The sequence below is a fragment of the Protopterus annectens genome, chromosome 1.part0 (genome assembly GCF_019279795.1).
Source record: "Protopterus annectens isolate FY-2018-M chromosome 1.part0, PAN1.0, whole genome shotgun sequence".
NCBI lineage: Eukaryota > Metazoa > Chordata > Ceratodontiformes > Protopteridae > Protopterus > Protopterus annectens.
Window position 1 is genome coordinate 1,613,101,359 of NC_056725.1, and position 24,764 is coordinate 1,613,126,122.

The 24,764-nt window shown below is 38.7% G+C and overlaps 1 protein-coding gene across 1 annotated transcript in view; it reads left to right on the plus strand.

Moving 5' to 3' along the window:
• CACNA1I (calcium voltage-gated channel subunit alpha1 I) overlaps positions 1-24,764 on the plus strand; it is a 3,136,920-nt gene that overhangs the window by 2,032,748 nt on the left and 1,079,408 nt on the right. The window contains exons 9-10 of the mRNA XM_044073362.1: positions 19,993-20,144; positions 21,261-21,446. Of these exons, the coding sequence (XP_043929297.1) occupies positions 19,993-20,144; positions 21,261-21,446 (338 nt within the window). The remainder of the gene's footprint in view (positions 1-19,992; positions 20,145-21,260; positions 21,447-24,764) is intronic.

The following is a 24,764-nucleotide window of genomic DNA, read 5'->3' on the forward strand; positions in this document are numbered from 1 at the left end:
ATGTTGATAAAACATTTTCTTATGTGGTATGTTGTGGTCTATAAGCATTTTAGTTTTGCTTTATTGAGATCGTAAATCATCTTGCATAGTTCATTTTCCTTTAGAATTTTAAGTTCAGCAAACTGAACAGAAATCATTCTAATGTTTAAATTAATAATGACATAATTTGGTTTAACATATAACTTATGTCTTTTCTCTGTATTAAGTAACTCTTGACATTGTCTCAGGGTATGGCGAGGGCAATAGCTCCCTTATTAATAAGTTACATAAATTGTGTCTGAAATCTGAATCACATTAAATTTATTTTAGCTGGATAAAACAAGAGTCAGTCTATTACTATATAATGGCCTTGTTGAAGAAATTTCTGGAAAATGATGTATTTTACTATGGATTTTAGATGATGCCTACAGAAAAGGTATGTCAGTCTTACTCTCAAAACAATGCAAATTAAACAGAAACTTTTATAGATGATTATTAAATTAAATATTTGTTTTAAATCAAAGAAGGCCATTTATCTTGCCCTCTTGCAGTAGTTTCCCATGGGTTAAAAAGTTGATAGTCCTTCATGATGACAAAGAATACAAATAGAATTGCCAGCTGGCATTAAATTGATTTTGTATTGTTGGTAAGAGCATACAGAAGAAACTATCTATCCTCATATTAATTTCAAAATACAAGAAAATGTTAGCTAAGACATATGCATTTCACTAAATCTTACTAGAGCTTAGGTCAACCCTCCTTCTTTATCAAGAAAAATGTAGTGATAATTTCTGATCTCAAATTCATTGTTCTGTATAAGATTGAAATTCCTTGTCACCTATCTAATTTATGTGAAGTTGTCAAAAACAATATAGTTGTCTGTTTAATATTAGGTGTTCTGAGAGAAACTGGTCAATTTTCAGGAGAAATGGGTAAGATCAGTTAAGATTAGCAAATATAATTAATAGCTTTAGACTCTTATCAGGGGGTGCTCCAAAGACCAAATTACCACTGTAACAGCTACAAACAAATGCAATCTGAGGGTCATGCTGCTCAGTGCTAGAAGTCTAATTCTCAAAATGCACTCACTCGAGGCACTCCTTAAAATGGAGAACATCGATATTTGTGCTGTAACAGAGACCTGGTTCAAGGCAGCAGAAAGCACCCCTGCACTAGCAGGCTATAACTCATTCCACAATTTTCGGCCCCAGAACTTGGACTGAAGATCCTGAGGTGGTGGTGTTTCCATATTCATAAAGGATGCGCACACCTCCAGACTGGTAGCCCAACATAATGCATCAGAGATACTTCAGGTGCAGCTAACACTGGGTAAGACTGAGATTCAGGTCATAGCTTGTTATAGGTCCCCAACCATGTCCCAAGACACTCACTCCATGTTCTTAAGCACCCTGGAGAATATTAGGGTCCAACCTAACACACTCATACTGAGCGACTTCAACTACTCCTCCATTAACTGGGAAAACTACTCATGTACCAATACACTTGCCCAATGTTTCCTGGAATTCATTAATTCCAGTGCCCTGGACCAGCTCGTTTTTACCCCACTAGAAGTAACAACATCCTTGACCTGGTCATTACTAACATGGGCGAACATTGCGCTACATCAATAGTCAGCTCCTTTCTGGTTATATCCGACCACAAACTAATCACCTTGGAAATCTACCCCCCACCCCCACTCCCACCCCCCGCAAAGGTAACCACCATGAAAAAGTTCTCCAAAGCTAACTTTGGGCTCCTAAGAACAGAGCTGGCTAACTTCATGGCACCAATGGAAATGGAGAATATTTGCATGACCACCAAATCATACACCAATGCACTGTATGAACATGTAGACAAATGCATGGATCTTGCCATACCCAATAAAACCAAGATGCTCTCCTCCAAAAAAACGAAGCCAATCTGGTGGTTCCCTGCCATAAACAAACTCTACAACAGAAGGAGGAAACTGATGCGAATAAGGTGAAGTCCCAAGATTGGAAATACTCCCTTATCAGTCTCAACAAAAAGTTGAGATCCCTCATCAAATCCTCTAAAGCTAGCTATGAAAATAGAATTACAGCAGATAGTAAAGACAACAACAAGGCCTTCTATAGTTATGTAAAGAACCTCCCCAGCAATACCCAGATTTGCTCTGAGCTACTGCACAATGGTACCTCCTATACCAAGCCAACACATATTGCCAGTATATTGGCCGACAGATTCAGTGCCAACGTTACCCCTCTCCCCCACCAAAGGACTGATCACAATGCCAGTAGATTGCCAGTCACCCAGTATTACTGCTGAACAGGTTAAAACAGCACTGTCTAAGGCCAAGAATACAGCTTCTTTGGGACCTGACAATATCCTCAGCTGTGTTGTACATGAACTACAGAGTGAACTGGCACCTCACCTGTGTGCCCTGTTCAATCACAGCCTCACCTCAGGCTTTGTCCCTACCGAATGGTGCACTGCTATAGTCATCCCTCTCCACAAAGGAGGAGTGACTACAGACCCTGGGAACTATCGCCCCATTAGCCTGGCAAGTCTGATATGCAAAGCTATGGAATCCATCATCATGGACCTAATAAGCAAGGATATAGGGAATCTCCAAACTCTGGATCCCACACAGTTTGGTTTTGTGAAGTGTAAATCATGCCTGCTCAACTTGGTCAACTTCTTTGAGTCAGTCACCAGAGCTGTGGATGAAGGCAAGGTGGTTTATACACCCTTCCTTGATCTAGCCAAGGCCTTTGATACCATTCCCCACTCAGGAATCATAGGAAAACTCACTAATCTAGGCATCAACCCATATATCACAAGGTGGGTTGCAAACTGGCTCACAGATAGAACCAACAGTGTGAAAGTAGCTGACTCCAAGTCAGACTACCGACCAGTCATGAGTGGAGTTCCACAGGGATCAGTTCTGGGTCCTCTCCTGTTTAGTATCCACTTCTCAGAAGTCCAGTCCAACACGAAGGGACTGTGGCTGACAAAGTTTGCAGACGATTGCAAGTTGGGAGCCATTATTAACTCCCCAAGTGATGTTGACATCCTACAGAAAGGCCTCCCTGAGACCAACAATTGGTGTCATAACCATGGCCTTAAGCTCAATGCCAAAAAATGTGTCATTGTCCCCTTTGGGAAAAACCCAGTTGCCATGAGCTACCACATCGATGTTTGTCCACTGAACACAGAAGGCGTTCTAAGAGATCTGAGAACACAGGTTGACAGTAACCTCTCTTTTGACCACCACACTGACACTGTTGTCAGAAAGTCCTTCTATATGGCACATCTCATTACTAAGGTTTTTGCATCCAGGAAGAAAGAGGTCATTGTCTGCCTCTACTCTTCCCTCATTAGGCCATTCATCAAGTGCAATGCCCCATTTAGCATGTACCTCACTAGATACCTGCAACAACTGGAGAGGTCGCAAAAGTACCTCCCAAAGAAGATTCTAGGCCTTAAACACTTGTCTATATGGACAGACTCAAAAAAACTATTTTCTGTCTCATATCACCTACTTAGAGGTGATCTCTGCTTGATTTATAAAGCCATGTCTGACCCAGCTCTGTTAGAAATGCTACATCTAAAGAAATCCCAATCTCTACACTACACATGCTCCAAATACCTCACCCTCATTAATACACTCAACAGAACTTGCTGGATGGACAGGATCATAACCCAGAGACTGTGCATGCTATGGAATATACTTCCCATACATGTCAAACAGAGCACCTCACTGGCCCTCTTCAAGAGGAATCTTGATGAGTGGATGGTAAATAGAAAATTCACCCCATGGATCACTCCAGTGGCTCTACTCTACAGAGGCACTGGAAACTAATGTCGGGTGGCACGATACCAGGGTAATCCTATGGGCTAGGCTTGTAAATGCTCCAGGGCCATTAGCCTAGTACATACCTATGAACCTATGAACCTATTAGCATTGTAGAAGTATAACAGCCCAGAGTATACTCCTGGGAACTATTCTGATTTAAACACAGATGCAGAATAAGAAATAAACAAATTTGGCATGAATGATATATATCTACAGATCAGTTGCAAACAAAACATTTGCATGCAACAGTCCAAAATTGTATTTCATAATGAAATACTCTTGTGGACTAGATTTTCAAACATGCCTTAGGCATTCAGATTCTATAAGATTCAGGAGCTGTAGGTAGGCATACTTGTTAAGGTGTTTACCTTACAGACACAAAGTGCAAGGTTTGAATTTCACATTGGGTAATTGGCTAAGCTTAAAATGGCCCACAAGGGCAGTTAGCCTAGCACTAATCTATGAACCTATATAAACATCTGTGAACCTATATTCATAGCCACATCAGATACATAAGCTTTTCTAAATTGCAAGAAATATCATGTAGCTTTCTGCTCTATGAAGAAATTAAAGAAAGTAAATATTGTCCAAAAATACATTTCTAACAAAAATGTTGACCATACTAATGTACTTTAGCTATGCATTCTAATGTAGGAGTGAAACACAAAGTCTGTCAGTAACACTTGTTGGTAGAGATACAGTTTGTATTTATCACACACATGACATGCATATCTGGTACGACATGACACAGAAGTAATTTCAAACTAAACTTAGCAGGTCTGAAAAAACAGACAGTGAAATGTCTTGACTTAGTATTATAAAAATGGGATAGATTTATACTTAACAGCACAAATTAGTGTAGATGCATAACTCTCGACATTAGCAAGTACAACTAAGAAAGCCTTGCAAACTTATATTCATCTTGCAAAACTAACTTTTTAATGATGCAGTTACTTTGAAGGATCAGCAGGTTGCACAACTAGCTGTTATTATTTTGGAATCCCTGACTGGTCTTCTTGAAATCACATAACTTCTGTGCCTTCTCCTATATGAACATTAATGTATCAGTAAGCCAAATAACAGTCATTGCTTGCTTATAATATTTTTTTAAATATAATATAGATAAGTGCCCTATCACAGTAAATCTATAATACATCTGGGAAGACATTATTTGTAGGGTATGCCATGTGTGTATTCAGCTGACACTTGTTTAGGATTTATTTTTACTTATTACTGAGTGACAACTCACAGATAGATAAACCTTTATTTTCTGCACCTAGTCACCATCCCAAAATTTCCTGTCTTCCCTGTATTGATTTAAAATTTGCCTAAAGGTGTTGCAGTATCGAATGGAAATCCACTAGACTGTCAGTTAGATGGGTATGCAGAACTTTACCATTCTTTTTAACAGCAAATAAAGAACCTTTGTGGACCCATTTTTTGTGTATTGGTGTCCAAGAGAGCAGTGTAGATAGGAAGCTGGATAAGTGCATTTGAATTATTTGAAAACTGGTTCATACATATCCATGCTAGACCCAGAAGCACTAAGAAAATTGTAGTATATCTTGCACATTTTTAACATGCTTACATGCTCATGAAATACTACACTGGTTATCAGATAATGTAAAATTAACTGAGGCAAAGATACTAATACGAGCAACATGGCCCCCACTCCGCTCCAGTATGCACTGCACAGAAAGATTCTAATGCAGGTACATCCTGTTTTCCTTCTCCATGACACCTTTGTACAAGGAAGATGAAAAGATGTGCTGTTCTTCACAAAACAAATAGAAACTCAAAATGAAATGAAATGCAGGCTTTACAACAGTGCTTATAACTTAAATGAACAACAAAACAAGTTCAAAGGTTATTTCCCTTTAGCACCTCCAAAGCACTAGGAGTAACAACTCTAAAGACAGCTAAGACTGTCAACAGCTTTCTGTCCAAATGAGGCAAACTCCACAGGTACAGCAGCATTCATCTGACCTTAATGATTAGTAGCTTCATTCTGCTAGAAATGGCTTCTTCCACTCAAAGATGCAATAGAAGCATCCCTTAGGAATCAATGTAGGGTTAGAAGTCAACACACACACACACACACACACACACACACACACACACACACACACACACACACACACACACACACACACACACACACACACACTCAAAAATACTAAAATGCAGCAGGTTTTACCATCTTATGACTTCCACTTTCCTGCTTTTAAAGTTTGTACCTGTTGTCCTCCACACACCCCTTTGTACAATTTTGGTTCATTCAGAGCCTTCCTAAATTCCCCACTCCTCTGTCTGGTGTTCATAAATGGGAAAGCAGCCACTGTGAACTCACTCACATTTATTTATTGATAAATACACATATATATATATATATATATATAAATAGATCTATCTATCTATCTAGTGTAATATTCTGAAAAAAAAAATTATTTATATTTTGCTGTAACAGCCCCCACACACACACACACACACACACACACACACACACACACGCACACACCCACACACATACACAGTTCTTTGTGCAGTTATTCAAGATAACTGATCCTGTCTCTACTCATGTTGTAATCTTGTCACCTGACAGGAAGTAGACTCATATAAATTACTGTAAGCACCAACAGTCCAGATACTACAAATGACTGCTCCCAAGAATACATCACAGACAATCCATAACAAAAGAAACAGAGAGAAGGAAGAGTATAGAAGTTGAATTCGCTCAGCAGCAGATGTGTGCAGAGGAGTGAAGCAGAGCAGAAATGAGAGCAGGTGCACACAATAAACTGATGGCAAATGATTTGGAACCACTGACACTTCTCCGTGAACACAGACTTATTTGTCTAAGAAATTTGCAAAAAAAGTATCACGCAATGATTTAAAGGAAAGAGTCAAAAGCAGCTGCTGAAGGGACAGAATATGTGATATGAAACTGATGATTGAAAGTGAGCTATCAGTTTGATAATTTGATAGAGATGTATTATGCATACCATTGGCCCATGAAATGTAATAATAGGATACATAAGCTACGTGACCAGATGTTATAAGTGAAGGCTGCACATAGTGAAACCGTCGGCTTTTACACCTTTGGTGCACGAGTGAGACAAAAAGTCCTTAAAAAGGCAGCAAAGTTGGAAACAGGAGGAAATCAGCCCTGCACACAGGTTATGTGTAGGAACAACTCGCTCACATGGATTTCATTTACAATGCTTATGATCCCAGTTATTCTCATTTAGGAAGAATATAATTATTGACAATGGGATGGATAAGGCCAATCTATAACCAAATGGTATAGGGTATTTTGAGCACAAAATGGGAAACTGGCTAGGCTTAAAATGGCATGCAAGGGCAGGTAGCCTAGTACTTACCTATGAGCCTATGAACCTATATGTGGAATGACATTTTGGAGCTTACTGTCACGGTACCTGGCTTTCACCCTTTATTCCACTGTGTAAGCAAAGTACAATTCCTTTGGTTATATCCCTCCTTCATAAAAGCAGTCCCATTAATGCAGTCACAAAGATACAAAAAAAACCCCTCTTCATATATATTGCAATGTGAAAGTCTTCATAGACATTCCAGTATGAAAGTACATTTTTTTCTTTCTCTCAGATCTTGTGACATATATTTGCATCCCATGTGTTAGAAGGGGTTCACTTCCGAATTTCGAAATACCAAAATCCTGAGGTTCAGAATATCGAACTGAGAACCTCGAGATCTTGGAATCTCAAAATTCTGAAACCCCACCCAACAAAGCAGTCAACAAAACACAAAACATGTCTTTGCAGGGAGGGAAGCCCCCCTGCATCACCCCCCACTACTTAAATATACCAACTTCAAGATCACACTACAGTAAGGAACAGGGAAATCTCTCATTCTGCGCTGTATGTCGATCTCTGTTCGGGATTTTGAAGTTTTAAAACTTCGATCATATGGTCTTCGATCATATGAATTTCAAACTTTTAAGCTTTGAAATTCTGAAGGAGACCCGTTAGAAGATCTAGAGTCTGTGTAATCTGATTTATAATGTGTAACAGAAAAAAAAGGGATCTGTCATTTGTAATCTGATTTATACAATATGTGTTATAATAACTAGAGTTTACGTAATTTGTATCCTTATTTTCTGCATGTCTTTTAGAATAAGTAGGGTCTGTGCAATTTGTCATTAAGAACTACTGTGTCCTGACTGATCACTATAATTGTAAAAAGATCATTTCAGCACAATGGTGACTTCTTCTTCTTCTTCTTTTGGCTGCTCCCGTTAGTGGTCGCCACACCAGATCAACTGTTTCCATTTCTTCCTGTCCTCTGCATCTTGCTCTGTCACACCAACCACCTGCATGTCCTCTCTCACCACATCCGTAAACCTTGCTTTCTTCTTTTCCTCTTACCTGGCGGCTTCATCCTTAGCATCTTTTTCCCAATATACTCTGCATCCCTCCTCAGCACATGTCCAAACCAACGTAATCTTGCCTCTCTGGCTTTGTCTCCAAACCTTCCAACCCGGGATGACCCTCTAATATACCTTTTATTAATCCTGTCCATCCTCGTCACACCCAGTGCAAATCTTAACATCTTCAACTCTGCCACATTAAGCTCTGACTCCTGCCTTTTTGTCAATGCCACTGTCTCCAACCCATATAACATAGCTGGTCTCACTACCCTCTTGTAGACCTTCCCTTTCACTCTTACTGGTACTCGTCTGTCACAAATCACTCCTGACACTCTTCTCCACCCACTCCATCCTGCCTGTACTCTGTTCTTCACTTTTCTTCCACACTCACCATTACTCTGAACTGTTGATCCCAAGTACTTAAACTCATTCACCTTCGCCACCTCTACTCCCTGCATCCTCACCATTCCTCTATCCTCCCTCTCATTCACACACATATATTCTGTCTTAGTCCTGCTGACCTTCATTCCTCTTCTCTCTAGAGCATATCTCCACCCCTCCAGGGTCTCCTCCACCTGTTCCCTACTCTCACTACAGATCACAATGTCATCTGCAAACATCATAGTCTATGAGGACTCCTGTCTGAACTCGTCTGTCAACCTGTCCATCACCATTGCAAATAAGAAAGGGCTCAGAGCTAATCCTTGATGTAATCCCACCTCCACCTTAAACGCATCTGTCACTCCCACCGCAGACCTCACCTCTGTCACACTACCCTTGTACATATCCTGTACCACTCTTACATACTTCTCTGACACTCCCGACTTCCTCATACAATACCACAACTCCTCTCTAGGCACCCTGTCATATGCTTTCTCTAAATCCACAAAGACACAGTGCAACTCCTACTGACCTTCTCTGTACTTCTCCATCAAAACTCTCAGAGCAAACATCGCATCTGTAGTGCTCTTTCCTGGCATGAAACCATACTGCTGATCACTAATCATCACCTCCCTTCTTAACCTAGCTTCCACTACTCTTTCCCATAACTTCATGCTGTGACTGATCAGTTTAATCCCTCTGTAGTTACTACAGCTCTGCACATCACCCTTATTCTTAAAAATTGGTACCAAAACACTTTTTCTCCATTCCTTAGGCATCCTCTCACTTTCCAAGATTTCATTAAGCAATCTAGTTAAAAACTCCACTGCCATTTCACCTAAACACCTCCTTGCTTCCACAGGTATGTCATCGGGACCAACAGCCTTTCCGTTCTTCATCCTCTTCATAGCTATACTTACTTCCTCCTTGTGATCCACTGCACTTCATGATTCACTATCCGCACATCATCCAACCTTCTCTCCCTCTCATTCTCTTAATTCATCAACCCCTCAAAGTACTCAACCAACCCTCTCTCCCTCTCATTCTCTTCATTCATCAACCCCTCAAAGTACTCTTTCCATCTGCTCAACACACTCTCCTTGCTTGTGAGTATGTTTCCCTCATTATCTTTTATCACCCTTACCTGCTGCACATCTTTACTAGCTCGGTCCCTCTGTCTAGCCAATCGGTACAGGTCCTTTTCTCCCTCCTTAGTGTCCAACCTTTTATACAACTCTTCATGCATCTTATCCTTAGCCTTCACCATCTCTCTCTTTGCCATGCACCTCATCTCCTTATACTCTTGTCTACTTTCTTCATTTCTTTGACAATCCCACTTCTTCTTCACCAACCTCTTCCTCTGTATACTCTCCTGTACTTCTTCATTCCACCACCAGGTCTCCTTGTCCTCCTTCCTCTTTCCAGATGTCACACCAAGCACCTTTCTAGCCATCTCTCTTACCAGCTCTGCTGTAGTTACCCAACTATTCGGTAACTTTTCACTGCCACCCAGTGCCTGTCTTAACTCTTCCCTGAACATCACCTCACAATTACCCTTTTTCAATTTCCACCATTTGATCCTTGGTGCTGCCCTCACACTCATCCTCCTCTTCTTGATCACCAATGTCATCCTACAAACCACCATCCTATGCTGCCTAACTACACTTTCCCCTGCCACCACTTTACAGTCTCCAATCTCCTTCAGATTGGCCCTTCTACATAAGATATAATCCACTTGTGTGCATCTTCCTCCACTCTTGTATGTCACCCTATGCTCCTCCCTCTTGTTAAAATACGTATTCATCACAGCCATGTACATCCTTTTCGCAAAATCCACTACCATCTGACCTTCTGCATTCCTTTGCTTAACACCATACCTACCCATCACTTCCTCATCCCCTCTGTTCCCTTCACCAACATGCCCATTGAAATCTGCTCCAATCACCAATCTCTCACCCTTGGGTACAGTCATCACCACTTCATCTAACTCACTCCAAAAATTTTCTTTCTCATCCATCGCACACCCAACTTGTGGAGCTTATGCACTAACAACATTCAGCATTACACCATCAATTTCCAGCTTCATAAACATCACAATATCCAACACTCTTTTCACCTCCAAAACACTGTTAGCTTACTGTTCCTTCAGGATAATGCCTACGCCATTTCTCCTCCTATCCACACCATGATAAAACAATTTGAAATCGCCTCCGATACACCTAACCTTGCTCCCCTTCCATCTGGTCGCTTGCACACACAATATACCAACCGTCCTTCGGTCCATCATATCAGCTAGCTCTCTCCCTATACCAGTCATACTGCCAACATAAGTTCCGACCCTCACTATCACAGTCCTAGCCTTTATCTGCCTTTGGGCATGCCTTCCGCCTATTCTCCTCCTTCGGCCAACAGTAGCCCAATTTCTGTCAGCACCCTGTTGGCCAACAGTATTGGTGGTGGTTGTTGTTAACCCAGGCCTTGACTGATCCGGTATGAATTTCTGTACTGTTTTCTGCATGTATGGTTTGGCAAAATTTTACACCGGATGCCCTTTCTGATGCAACCCTCCCCATTTATCCGGGCTTGGGACCGGCACAAAGAAATGCACTGGCTTGTGCATTCCCAGTGGCTGGGTTAGCACAATGGTGACTGTATGTCTCAAATATTTAGGGTATGCAGATTTAGCCATGATTACCAGTCATTGTCTGATTGCACTTTGAATGACTTTAGAATGTTTAAGTCTTTTTTAATAGGTACTCCAAATTCTTTCCACTTTTTCAAAGCATGCTGATTGATTTGCTACACTAAGTTGTCCATAACTAATACATTGTTGCCCTCATGGTCTAGAACATACCTATAAAGGTCCTATAATGATCAATTCAATTACCCGGTTAACAAAAAGATAAAAATCAATCTACCGTCAGTTCCCTATTGGCCTGGCCAAATTTTCTCTACTAGTATAAATACTACCTTGGGTTTCTCCTGGAAAGAGCAAGTAGGCTAGTGAAACCTGCCCAGTCAACAAAGGATAAATAAATAAATAAGTGAGATTATTAGAAGCTTATTAGTTAGTCTTAATTACCTGTATGGAAATATCTCTCAAATAATTCATTCTTAACTGCTGCCACTTCATTTCTTAAGTACAACACATTGCTTGTCTCTGTAGTTGTACCTCACCTGTTATGAAGCAGTCAAGCACAACAATGCTGAAATTGTTTACTGTCCTCTGCCTTAACAAGACTTGAATACCAGTACAATGCAGTGTTCCCTCGTGTCTTAATTATGTAGGTCTGTTATGACTGGCTTAACAGGTAACACACAGACATTTGATACTGGAAGATCAGAAGGCTCTGGGGTTTGTTCCCACCCTAGGTGCTTGGATTCATTTCATAGCATGGGGGGGGTGGGGTGCTGTCCTGTGTCTGCTTGCCTTCAGATGAGATGTTTATCTGAATTTTCATCTGCCAGAATTAGTGGAAATTAAAGTGAATGCATAAGATCCCATGGTACTTATCAAAAAGAACAGGGGATCTTTACCTTAAAAACACAGTACTTATTTAAATTCACATTTAAATAATTTAAACAAATTAACACTCAATTGTATTTCCATATAAAGGTATTGTTTGCATATGTTTTCCTTTTCTTAAATATTTTATTCACCACCTTTTTTTTTTGTAGTAACTGAAAGCTTGTTCATAACAACATCATTCAGTGGCCATTACTTACCATCTTTTTAAGGAACGCTGACTTTCAGAAAAATACAGGGAATCATGTTTTTTGACTGACTGAGAAGTGAAAAAAAATGACGGCATTTTTATGGAATTTGGCAATGAAGACCAGAGAAGTAGTTCACTACTACATCTATTTCTGCTGGTATTTCATGGTTTCATAGTTCTATACTAGGCTAATGACAACTAGGGCCCTTATAAGCCTAGCTGTGCAACACAAATTCGACCCACAAATTTGATTTATGTCTGGAGTGATATACTGATTGCCTCTGTCCATCAGTGACATAGGAGCCAGTGCAGGAGTGAATTTCCAATTACCAATCCATTGGTCCAAGATGCGCTTAAATCAGGATTGGGAGGACCTCTGCTTCACATGGATAAGAAGCCTGTTCCATAGAATAGAAATTATATCTGTCTCTCCAACATGACCAATTTATGTCACAAACAAAATTTAGGACTTTAAATTTTTTGTTTTGTAGATCTGCAAAAGGTTCATCAAAATTGGGCCCATGGATGCCTTGTATGCCAGGCAAATATCACCTCTCAGAAGTCTGTATGATACTGAGTAAAGAGATAAGGCTTAGAGGCAATCAGCATAGGGTGTTGTGTTTATTTCCTCTATTCTTTTTGTAAGGAATCTTTATAGGCGTACCTATTGCTGCATATGTCTGATCAAATATATACCCATGAGGGCATTATACTCTATGATGGGTTTGATAAGGGTTGAGTACAGTGATACGATGACCTCTGTGGACCTAGATGCCACACACTTGCTTATAAGTTTTTTATTATTTATAATATTGTCAGCTTGCATTGATTTTAATTATATATTGATGCAGAGGTTATAACCGAATCACCGTAGTGACCAAACATTACATTTAAAAATCACAAATGAAATTCCCAGATTTCATCTCATAGGATCATAAAAAGTTACTAGATTATTGGCACTGAGGCCCGCATAAGCCAAGCTAAGAGTTTAGCCCATGTTTAGACAAGTCAGCACCTACCCCCTGCCCAGCAGGGACACCGGTGGAATCCCAGGGGTGTATTTTCTGTTTCCCATCCAGTTATCCAGGTTGTGCTTAAAAAGGGATAATGAGGTAATCTGTGTGACATGGAGAGGGAGTCTATTTCACAGATGGGGGAGTCTCTGGGGCATAAATCTGTCCCACCAAGTCCTATTGATGTCACAGACCAGGTTGAGGTCGCGCGTGCGAGTTACTCGAGTGGAGCTTGACTTGCGGGTATGCAGCAGTCCCATCAAGGCGAGGTCTGAGATTGCTTTGTATGCCAGACAGAGGTTACCTCTGAGGAGTCTGTATGAAACTGAGTAGAGTGACAGGGCTTTTAGCCTATCTGTGTAGGGTAGGTGTTTGAGGCCCTGGATTCTCCTGGTGAGGAACCTCTGTGGTCTCTCCAGCTGCTGCATATGCTTCGTGAGGGACATGCTGAAGGGGGTGTTGTACTCAATAATTGGCATTATAAGGGAAGAATACAGGGATGTTATGACCTCCTTGGTGGGCCATGTAGAGAGCTTTCCTTACAATGGAAGCAACATGGTGGTCAAAAGTCAAGTTGCTATCATCCTGGGTACCCAAATCCATCATGAATGAATTGCATGCTTAGGACGTTGTTATTAATGTGATAATATGTGGGGACATCACTCTCCACAAAGGGGATGAAGGTGCATTTTTTGGCATTCAGCTTGAGGCCATGTTTCTGGCACCAGTCATTTGTTTGGGTGAGATCCGCTTGTAGGATGTCCACACCACTTTGGGAATTGATGACCATACCCAGCTTGCAGTCATCTGCAAACTTTGTTAGCCATAGCTCACTGGTTTTGGCCTGCACCTCAGAGAAGTATATCCCGAACAGAATACCCAAGACCAATCCTTGGGGTATGCCTCTCATTACGGGTCTACTGCTTGAGGTGGCTTCCCCTATTTTGATTAGGTGGGTTCTATCAATGAGCCAGTTTGTTACCCATCTAGTAGAGTTTATCTATTATGCCCGAGTGAGGAATAGTGTCAAAGGCTTTTGCCAGGTGAAGGTAGGCAGTATGCACCGTCTTCCCCTTGTCCCTGGCTTTGGTGACTGTCTCAAAGAAGTTGACCAGATTTAACAGACATGACCTCCCCTTGACAAAGCCAAACAGTTTGGGGTCAAGGGTTTGGAGGTTGCCAATGTACCTATTAATGAGGTCTGTGATAATCCGTTCTATGGCCTTGCAGATCAGGCTAGTTAGGCTGGTGGGTCTATAATTTCCTGGATCAGTGGACGCTCCACCTTTGTGTAATGTGACAGCAGTAGCTATCCCACACTTGGCTGGGACAAAGTCAGTACTCAGGCTTTGGTTAAATAGGGTACCTAATAGTGTTGCAAGTTCATGCCTGAGTTCATGTAGGATGCCGCTTGGGATGTTATTGGATCCTCTGGAGGCTGCATTTTTTGCCTTTGGGAGGGCAGTGATGACCTGTTCCCCAGATATAATGAAAATTTAATTTCATTTTCTTGAAAACCACAAATCAGTGTCCCTGATTTTTCCTTCTTTCATCTTTTTCATAATTGTTTACTTCTGCCACAATATCCATATTCCCACATCTATAATTAGACTCCAAGATGAGAAATCTATTTTATATAAATTTATCTTCATTTCTGCTATTAAACAGCACCATTGTGTTATCCTTACATTTCAATCACATTTTTTCCATACTAACATTTCCACCGGTATCATTTCCAAAACATTTTATATATATTTTCATTTAGTTACCTGCATTCTCATTCAGTTTAATCACATTATTTTCATGATTATCACTTTCCTCATTATTTTACCGTGAGTTAAACCAAAACTATTTAAATTGCACTTATTGTGACTTGTAATGTGATGCCGTTTTTTTTTTGTACTTTTTTGCTTTTTGTTCATGTTTTAGCCAAAAAGTTATCTGTTTGTAAGGTTTTAGCATTGTTTATGCATTATCCTGTATGCCTATCTCCATGAGTAGAATTGCTGGAAAAGCTAGCTGTTTGTATTTAAAACACCATCTAGGGCCTTAATGGTGTAGCTTCATTCACAGCTGTGGCAGAACTGCGAACTAGAGCTAGATTTGACTCTCATTTAGTCATTTACTAGAGCACTTTTTTCCATAAACAGAGATAGTAGTAAAGTTCTGCCTACTCTGGTATAATAGTCTGTAGTGGAATTACAGTAGTGAATAGATTTATGCCTCACTTCTTTTGTAGCTGTTTATATTACAGTTTTGCTACTAAACTCTTCTGCTTATCATTCACCTGGTTAAAGGTGCATCTCAGTGCCTTTCTGTTCACTTTGTAACTGTTTTTCCCCTGTTCTTTGGTCTGCCCCCCCACTGAGACATTTAAGATAAAGTTTCTGAAGTTCTAGCAATGGGACTAAAGCTGCAGTACTGTGTCCCTCTGTAGCAAGTCTGCTTCTTGCAGCTGTTTCTCTGTCTTCCACCCCTTTGGCTAATCTGACTTCCAAAGTCCCTCCCTCCCATATTTCATTGATTGCCCTGTACAGAATCAAATGCGTAGATAGTTAATTTTGTCTATAAAACAACTCTTAAGACTGTAACCTGTAATTTAGTCTGGCTAAAATAAAGCCATTTTGTGGAGACAAGCTTAGAACAGCTAGTTTGTGTGTTAAACTGCACTATTGCAATATCTTAGCACAATATAACATAGTCTAGTGCCAAAACCCAGAGACTACACAAGGAGACCTGTGTATAATCCAGTTCACAACATACAGTAGCCCATCCAAATACAGGTCCGGATAATATCGATATGCAACTTCAAAATGTCTCCATAGTCAGGTTGGTAGATTTGGGCATCCTGATACAATGTATCAATTGTCTCATGTTTGCAGAAAACCATTTAATCCTTAAAGAAAGAAACACAGCATGCGAGAAATGCACACACACAATTTCACTGGAAGCACCAATCTCACATACAAAGTAGTCAACAACACACATACTACATCCATCACAGATTGTGACCACCTCACACACAGGTTACTGCAAGGCTATCTATGCCTGGCATGCAAGGAATCCTCATATCCAGCTCTGGTAGACCTTTTGAACATCTGTAAAATGAACATCATCAAAACTCTATATCCAAGAGTTCATTTTTTGTGAAATAAATAGGGCTTGTTGCTGAGACAGATATGTGTCTCAGAGGATCCCTGTGCTCTGGAACAGGCTCCCATCTATATGAAGCAGAGTCCATCCCTAACCCTATTTAAACATAATCTCAACCAATAGATGGGAAATTGGAAATTCACCCCAGGTTTGGCCCTCTTGTCCCTAATAAACACAGTCAGACAGTAACTATGCCCAAACTAATGTACCCCTCCCCCAACATAGCCACCCATAATACATAGGGTCACAATTTGGTTGGGCTGCAAAGTTAGGCTTATAAAGGCCCTGGTGGTCATTAGCCTACTATATACCTATGAAAGTACAACCCTATGAATTGTCTCTGTATTCTGCATATCCTCCATTTCATAATATATGTTTTTGATATTCCCATTCTGTCCATTTCCTTCAGGTTAATAGCACCTCTCCTTTGGATATTCTGGTATAAAATGTTCAAAGTCTCCACAGGAGAGACATGCATTGCACTGATTTCAGAACCTCAAAGTTGAACCCTACCATTAATAAGAAAAACACAAGGAAAATAAGAAATGGCAATGAATAAGCACCTCCTAACCCGCAATGTATTTATTGTGCATCTACATACACAACACTGGAATAATCCTTCAACTACTTTTCACAGCTTCATTCATTCATTCATTTGTTTTGAACTGTAAATCAGTCACAGCACGAAGGAGAGAATTTCGGGTTAAATATAGGTTATTGGTGATCACGAATTGTGTGTACATGAGTTTTTTAAATGGAGAATACTTAAGGGTAAGTTTTATTGATAGAGTCTTCTCTTGTAGAGTTAAGTTGGCATTCTGTTGATCCCAGTACTCTGCAAACACAATTTTCCCTTGATTCAGAGATACAGAAAAGGCTTTATAAGCTATAGAAGTCATGTGTTTTCTACTCCTTAAGTTTTTTAGTAAATCTGCTACACGATTATGGTCTGCTTCAGAGCTTGGGTATCTGACAAAAAAAGATGAGGTGAACTCCCTTGTTGCCTTAAAATAATGGCATATTTTTTGGGCAATGCCCAAGTATCTCTGAGGTCTGTTAGTGAAAGGTGGTTAAGTTTGTGTATATCCCATAGAGTTAAGTCCCTAATATATGGGTAGTTAGTTAAATTGATCATTTTACCACCCATCATTAAGTTTGGGTTAAGATGAATAGGTTGAAATATTAGAAGAGCATTACTTAGGTTAAGAGATTGGAAGAGTTCCTGTAGAGTCTTAATTAATCCTTTTAAACAGTGATGTAATTTTAGATTCTTAATGTTAGATTTGTTTAAGAAAGGCAGGGCTGCAGGGTTAAAGTCATGTTTAAGAGCATAGTTATACCATATTTTAATCCATAAGGGGGTACGGGTAGGTGGGTTCGGACGATGATTAGCAATAGTAAGTATCCAATTTGCATGGATAATTCTGTAGTATAGTAAGAGATCCGGCAATGCTAATCCCCCTAACGCTTTAGATAGAGTAAGCCTTTGATATGAAATCCGTTCCTCTCCCCAAGCTGATATTATCCACATTTTGTGGTTTTGTAGATACTCTCACAGTATCTGGTGTTCTCTCAAAGTAAGGCTCGATAAAATGGGATATCATAAATCCACCTTGTCCTGGGAGATGGCCTTACTACACATCACCAGTCTTGAACTACCTAAGCTGAAACTTAGGGCTCTAATTACACTCTGTCTTCTAATAAAATTCTATATTACTAAACACTGGATTGATCGCTCTAAATTGACATGGAAGAACTTTAAAAATTTGGCAATCAAGTATATTACTTCCCAAAAAGTGATAATAATTGATCCCCACAAATGAACAGCATATCAGGAATTATGGGACTTTATTTTTCTCCTTTTAACTGACTAATCCTGGACACTACTTATATAGTTAGTTTTGCCCCTTACTCATTATGTTTTGTCCTAAACAGACTTATTTGTAAAGGGGATTGTTTCTCCGGGGCGTTCCTGAGTAAGGACACTATCCATTGTTGGCTTCTTAAACTCCCTTCATTTCTTCAATAGTTGGCAAGATGGATGGGATATCATGATAAGATAGATGTTATGCCTATACTACCTGTTAAAATTCAGCATTTGGAGTTTTCATTTTGTACAGCACTATACCTATGGTTTTTCTTTTCTTTTCTTTTCTGGTACATATTGACACGTATGTATATAGGTTATGATTTTTTTAACCATTGATGTATTAAGGCTCGATCATAGCTTAATATTTGTGGTATTTGAATATTTCTGTTGTACTTATCAAAATAAATAAAATGTGTTTTGAAAAAAAAAAATCAGTCACAGCACTTTTTTTCCATGGAGCTTATAACTTTTGTTTCATATTCTGCCGTAAAGATATCTGCAAGAACAAAGGTCTGGAAAGTGACTTCCATTTTCCCCTCTGTTCATTCAAAGGGAATGTCATATCTATCTCCCCCTATTGTAGAGAACAGGGGCGCTTTAATACATAATTCTTTATGTAATATTAAAACATGAAGAATGTGATAATGTATATTGGGTCTCTGGTTATTCTCAGCATATGGCTGATTTTGTAATGTTCAGAGGGTGTGCTGAGGTCTTCCAAATGACTTTCTACTGCATGGGAGAGGGGGAGACAATTACATCATGGTGGGCAGGGTTATAGTCAATTCAATAGTGTCAAGCTGCTGAGCATTAGGAAGCTGCTACAAAAAACTCACAGAGCGAGATATCTTCTATTGTTCCGTATACATTGTAAACATGTACAGTGAAAGATCATTCTGTTTGACTGCAGTCATTCTGAAACTGTGTGCTCAAATGAACTTTCAAAATACAAAGTTGTGGTAACATTGCCTGCTGATGTCCAATGCTTCATCCTGTTTTTTTTTTAAACTCTAGTCTTCAAAACTGTTTGATATCTGTAGAGAATCATAAACCTAAAAATTCTAAAAAGTTTTTTGATACATATATATCAATGTGTGTGTGTGTGTGTGTGTGTGTGTGTGTGTGTGTGCGCGTGTGCGCCCGCACACATATCTAACTATATATAGAGAGATTTATATATATATATATATATATATATATATATATATATATATATATATGTGCACTTCTGAAGGTCAAAATCTCAAGACATCGATCCTCTGAATAACGAAGACCAGAGGATCGAAGTTTTGAAATCTTGAACCTGTTCAATGGAGATCGACATACAGTGTGGAATGGGAACTTTACCGTTCTCACTATAGTGCAATCTCGGACTTGGTATATTTAATATGACATTAGTAGATTTTACGGTTTGGAAGCTATATATATATATATATATATATATATATATATATATATATATATCTAAGTATTTGTATTTGTATCTACTGCTAATGCCAAAGTCTCATTCTGTTTGCTCATTGCTCATCACTGCCTCATTTCACTTTGCTGCTGTCATGAAACTTACATTCATAATGGAAATCATTCCATCATTTTATCTTACCTACTGAGATGGGACTTCTGTTTTCTTACTTTTTCAGCCAGAGGAGCTTACAAATGTTTTGGAGATCAGCAACATTGTCTTTACAAGCATGTTTGCCCTAGAGATGGCCCTCAAACTAACAGCCTTTGGATTCTTTGACTATCTCCGAAACCCGTACAATATCTTTGATGGTATCATTGTCATTATAAGGTAAACAGAAAACTGATAATTCTTATTGTGTGAGTATAAATACTTCACGATAGACCTTAAATTATGTCTTAGCTTTCTTGTCTGGGCTACTTTCAGGTTTCTGTACTGTTCACTTAGAAGTCATTTAAATAGCTGCAAGACTTACTTTTAAAGTACTGATAGTAATACTGTTGGCATACATTTATTTGAAATTAACATGCTGGTATACATTTATTCTAAAGTAGCATGTAATGGAATCCTATGGTCCAGAAATCTACCTCATGTTTTTTGAATAGGATGAGTACAGTTCAGCATTAAATATCTGCAGCCACTAATATATCTCACAGACAATGTTGTTTGTTCAGATAACATTTCTCTAAAATATTTTTTTAAAGCTGTAGAGTAAGAGATGTTGTCCCTGTTTATATTACCAATCATTTTCTGTTCTTACACCCAGGAAACAAATACATAGCATTGCATTTTGAGTACTGTTTCTATGACCAGCTGTCCCTTTTAACCATTGGCAAGCACTCTGGTATGTGAACTACATAGTATGAACATGAAAAACCTACTGTCAGCATATGACAGCAGGATTGTCTACAACTGTGGTCTTACTCTAACTGAAGTATGTTGTTTACTCTTTTATGAACGGGAACCTTTCCCTTATTTAAGCACTCTTTTAGTGAGTGCCACTGCCACAAATTAAATGCCCCTGCAAGCCAGACTCAGTGGCAGTAGAGTTTGCCCTTTTGTGCTCTGCAGCAATGGAGCACATGTATATGTGTATACAAGTGGTGTGTATAAGCATGAGGTGCGGAGGGTGGGACTTTCCCCACTAGAAAGAAAGAATAGTTTTAAGCTAGTTATTTTCATAATACTATCCTTCACTGAAAGTTCTTTAGCAGATTCACAACTCCTGATGGGTATATGGAGCTTAATAAAATCAAGTAATTTAATTACTTTTGTCTTGCATACTTACAGATGATATTTATGATAATTATACTGTAGATTACAATAATATTGTGTTGTGAGACAGAGATGAAGGAAAATGCACTGCACAGTCTGTGTAGATACTTTTTTTCTTCAGATAGACACTACAGTTTACTGAAAATAATCTTGTATTTTTGTTTAACTTAGTGTGTGTGAGATTGTTGGACAATCAGATGGTGGTCTCTCAGTCCTTAGAACATTTCGTCTTCTTCGAGTGCTGAAACTTGTGCGTTTTATGCCTGCATTGAGGCGTCAGTTAGTCGTTCTAATGAAGACCATGGACAATGTGGCTACATTCTGTATGCTCCTTATGCTTTTCATCTTCATATTCAGGTAGGTAAAACCAAGAACATAGATAAAGAGTGATCACACTTTTCTCCTACCTCTAGATCCATTTATTAAAAAAATAAATAAATAAATAAAAAGGACTTGCTTTATTTGTTTTGGGTTTTTGCAAAACCAGACCCAATAATATAAGTAATTCAAATGGCAATAAATGGAGACATCAAACTTCCTTATAAAGTAATACAATTTGTGATGCAGATTTTTCAGTGTGAATGAGGAAACTAATAAATGCCTGTGTTCATTACAGCTAAAAACAGAAATAATTATGTTGTAATGCGTACACTTTTGCTAAGCCGTAACTGTTATTATTTTTCTTGTGCTTAGGTGTGTATATGCGTGTGTGTGCGTGCATGTATACAAACAACATAAAGTTGTCCAGTCAATCAGTTTTATTTATACTACAGTGTATTGTCCAGAGTTCCATTTTAATAACTATGTCTCATGAGAATAATAGGCATGATTGTTAGGAGGAAGCTAGCGAAAGGATACTTCGGGTATGAACATACACATTACAACAAAACTCAACAGCAAATAAAAAAAATAAATAAATACAACATTATGCTATTAGCAAAAACATTTGAAATCAAGTTTGTTGCCTTGAATATGACAGCTAAAATGCAGGCAGAAAGATCTTATAACAGTCCAGACTGTAAGTACTGTATGTAATTATGTAAGAAGTAGACACAAGAGTTAAACTGCAGTACTAATGGCAAACCACGTTTTAGAATGCCACAACACAGGGATCTCATAAAAAATTGGAAGATAATAACATTGCAGTTTCATCTTTCCTCTCATGTTAATAGACCTTATTAAGAATTGTATTTTGTAGAAGAACCAGAAAATGTAAAGGAATTTAAAAAGGTATTTCCTTAAGCAGATTGCGTGTTGGTAGGGTTGTGATAAATATGAGATACTACGGAGTAACTTTGTGTGCTTTTCAGAAAAACAAAATTAAAGGAAAGGCACGAAGTAATGGGCATGCTCTGTAGAATCTAAATTTAGTCAGTACTAGGGTATTCCATAGCAATGCTGTTGAGCTACAAAACACATGCTGAAGAAAGGAAAACATTTCTAGTTTTTAATGAGAAAAAAAGATCATGTATACTGAACTGAAATGAAAAGGCAGGCAGGTCAAGAAGATGAAGTAATTATTAACTCATGGTTGAGCACAGTGGTGCTCCATTTTGCACAATAACAAATCTTCCAATATCCATTTATATAATGATAAGAAATCAATAATTTTACTATATATATATATATATATATATATATATATATATACACACATACATAAAATATATAAGTGAACATGTAAACAGTATGTGTGTGTGCGTGTGTGCGCATGTGCATGTATGTGTGTGTGTGTGTGTGCCTATGGGTATGTATTAATAGGAAAGTCAAGTCAATAAGACCCTCAAAAAAATTGTACAAAATCAACTTAAATGAAAAAATGGAGGACAAACTAACAAATATAACACAATGTAACTGAAATGTATGACAGTTACCATACAGATTACTTTTACACTTTGCTCAGGTAAGCATCTTTATTCACTATTTGGACTTCCTCAGATTGATTACAGATAACTTTAAAAATACAGTAAAATTGAAATATTTAAAACAGTGAGGAAGGATTGTTTATCTAATGTCTGTAGAATAGACTTCTGCCACTAATTTCAAGGAGAAACAGTCAGTATTTTACATTATCGGGCCAATGTCTAAAACCCTGGGTCATATTTCACCTATGATCACCTTCCATCTAAACATACCTAAAACAGACCATGGAACATTTAGCTTTCAAGCCCTTACAAAGACAGCACCTAAACCAGATGTGGTCATGCACGTTTCTCACCTGTGTGACTATGTTTTCCTATGTTAGCACATACCCCTATACCTTTCTAACCTCTATCCCCTTCAACATGGTAAACCTTTCTACCACTCCTTCTTGATTATCTTCCTGTTTTAATCCTCACTTTATATTTCAGTGTCTTCTGGCCTTTCCACTTTATTCATCTCCTTCAAATACTCCTCAGCACTGCCTTATAACTATGTTAGTAAGTAAACTGGTATTCTTACCAGCTATCTTTTTACTCATCAGCTATATAATGCCTCTCTCCTTCTTCTGGCTTTAACTACTGTGTACCTACTGACTAATGTTTCACACTCCTTAACTTACTTTTATTTATTCCCAACATCTGTGCTGTAACCCTCCGTAGGTAATGGCTGATTGTCACATATATTCCAAATTAACTGTCTTTGTGTGAGCATGTTTTGGCATCAGTATCTTAAATGTATCTACTGACACTTTTCTCCCTCAACCTCTGCTGAAAATTGGCATTGCCAAGTCAGACATTCCTGGTCAACAAAGACAAACAAATAATAATAAATATGAATAAAAGGAGCTATGCAAAGCAGAGACCTCAGTCCAAGCAGATGAGTCTGGGAAAGATTTATTGTGTATGCATAGCAATGTCATTATATCTATCTGGTCTAAAAGCATCAAAGCAGAACCAACTGGTATAAACAGAAGCCTGAGATGTCAGGTTTCATTGTTTCATAGCTAATAGTAATCTGCATAAAGGTCAAAGACCCTCATAATGCATTCTTCAAGGTCAAAGAGTAGACAGTCAAACAAAAGCAAGTTTCTAAAGACTGTTTGAATGCTTCTAGTGAATCATTTGTTTATTTATTTATGTATTTATTTATTTGTCATTGCTGATAAGGATCATCTGACTGGGTAAAACCCATTTTCAGAGAAGGCCAGGGGAGGAAAGCTCCATTAGAAGTACACATGTAATTGCATTTACGTTACACATTACAGTTTCAAAGATAAAATTGTTGTATAACAGAATTGTAGGGCTTGAAATGTTTTAGAACAGAAAATATAGTAATGCATGCTGCCTGAATCTGAGGTTGTCATCTCTTAAAATACCCTGTAAATTTGTATTGGCGACTATTTCAGTTTTGGTATTATATGATGATGTAATCATGAATGGTTGCTTTTAGGTTTTGATACTGCATACAATTTACATTTCCTTATTTGTAATAGCAGTCTCTTCCATGATCTGACGATACTTTGGGTGATAAATGTTGAAAGTTAGTTTCAATACCAAGATAGAAATGCATACAAAACAGGCCAGAAGAGATCCGTAGCCTGATAATGGGAATGCTGGGTCCAAATGACCAGACGCAATTTCTTTATAGACCATCTAACCCTGGAGGAAGTTGTCTAGAACTGTCTTGCTTTCTTCCCAGTTCTTTCAGCAATCAGAGATACCAGCGGAGACAGCACCTACACAGATTTAGAGT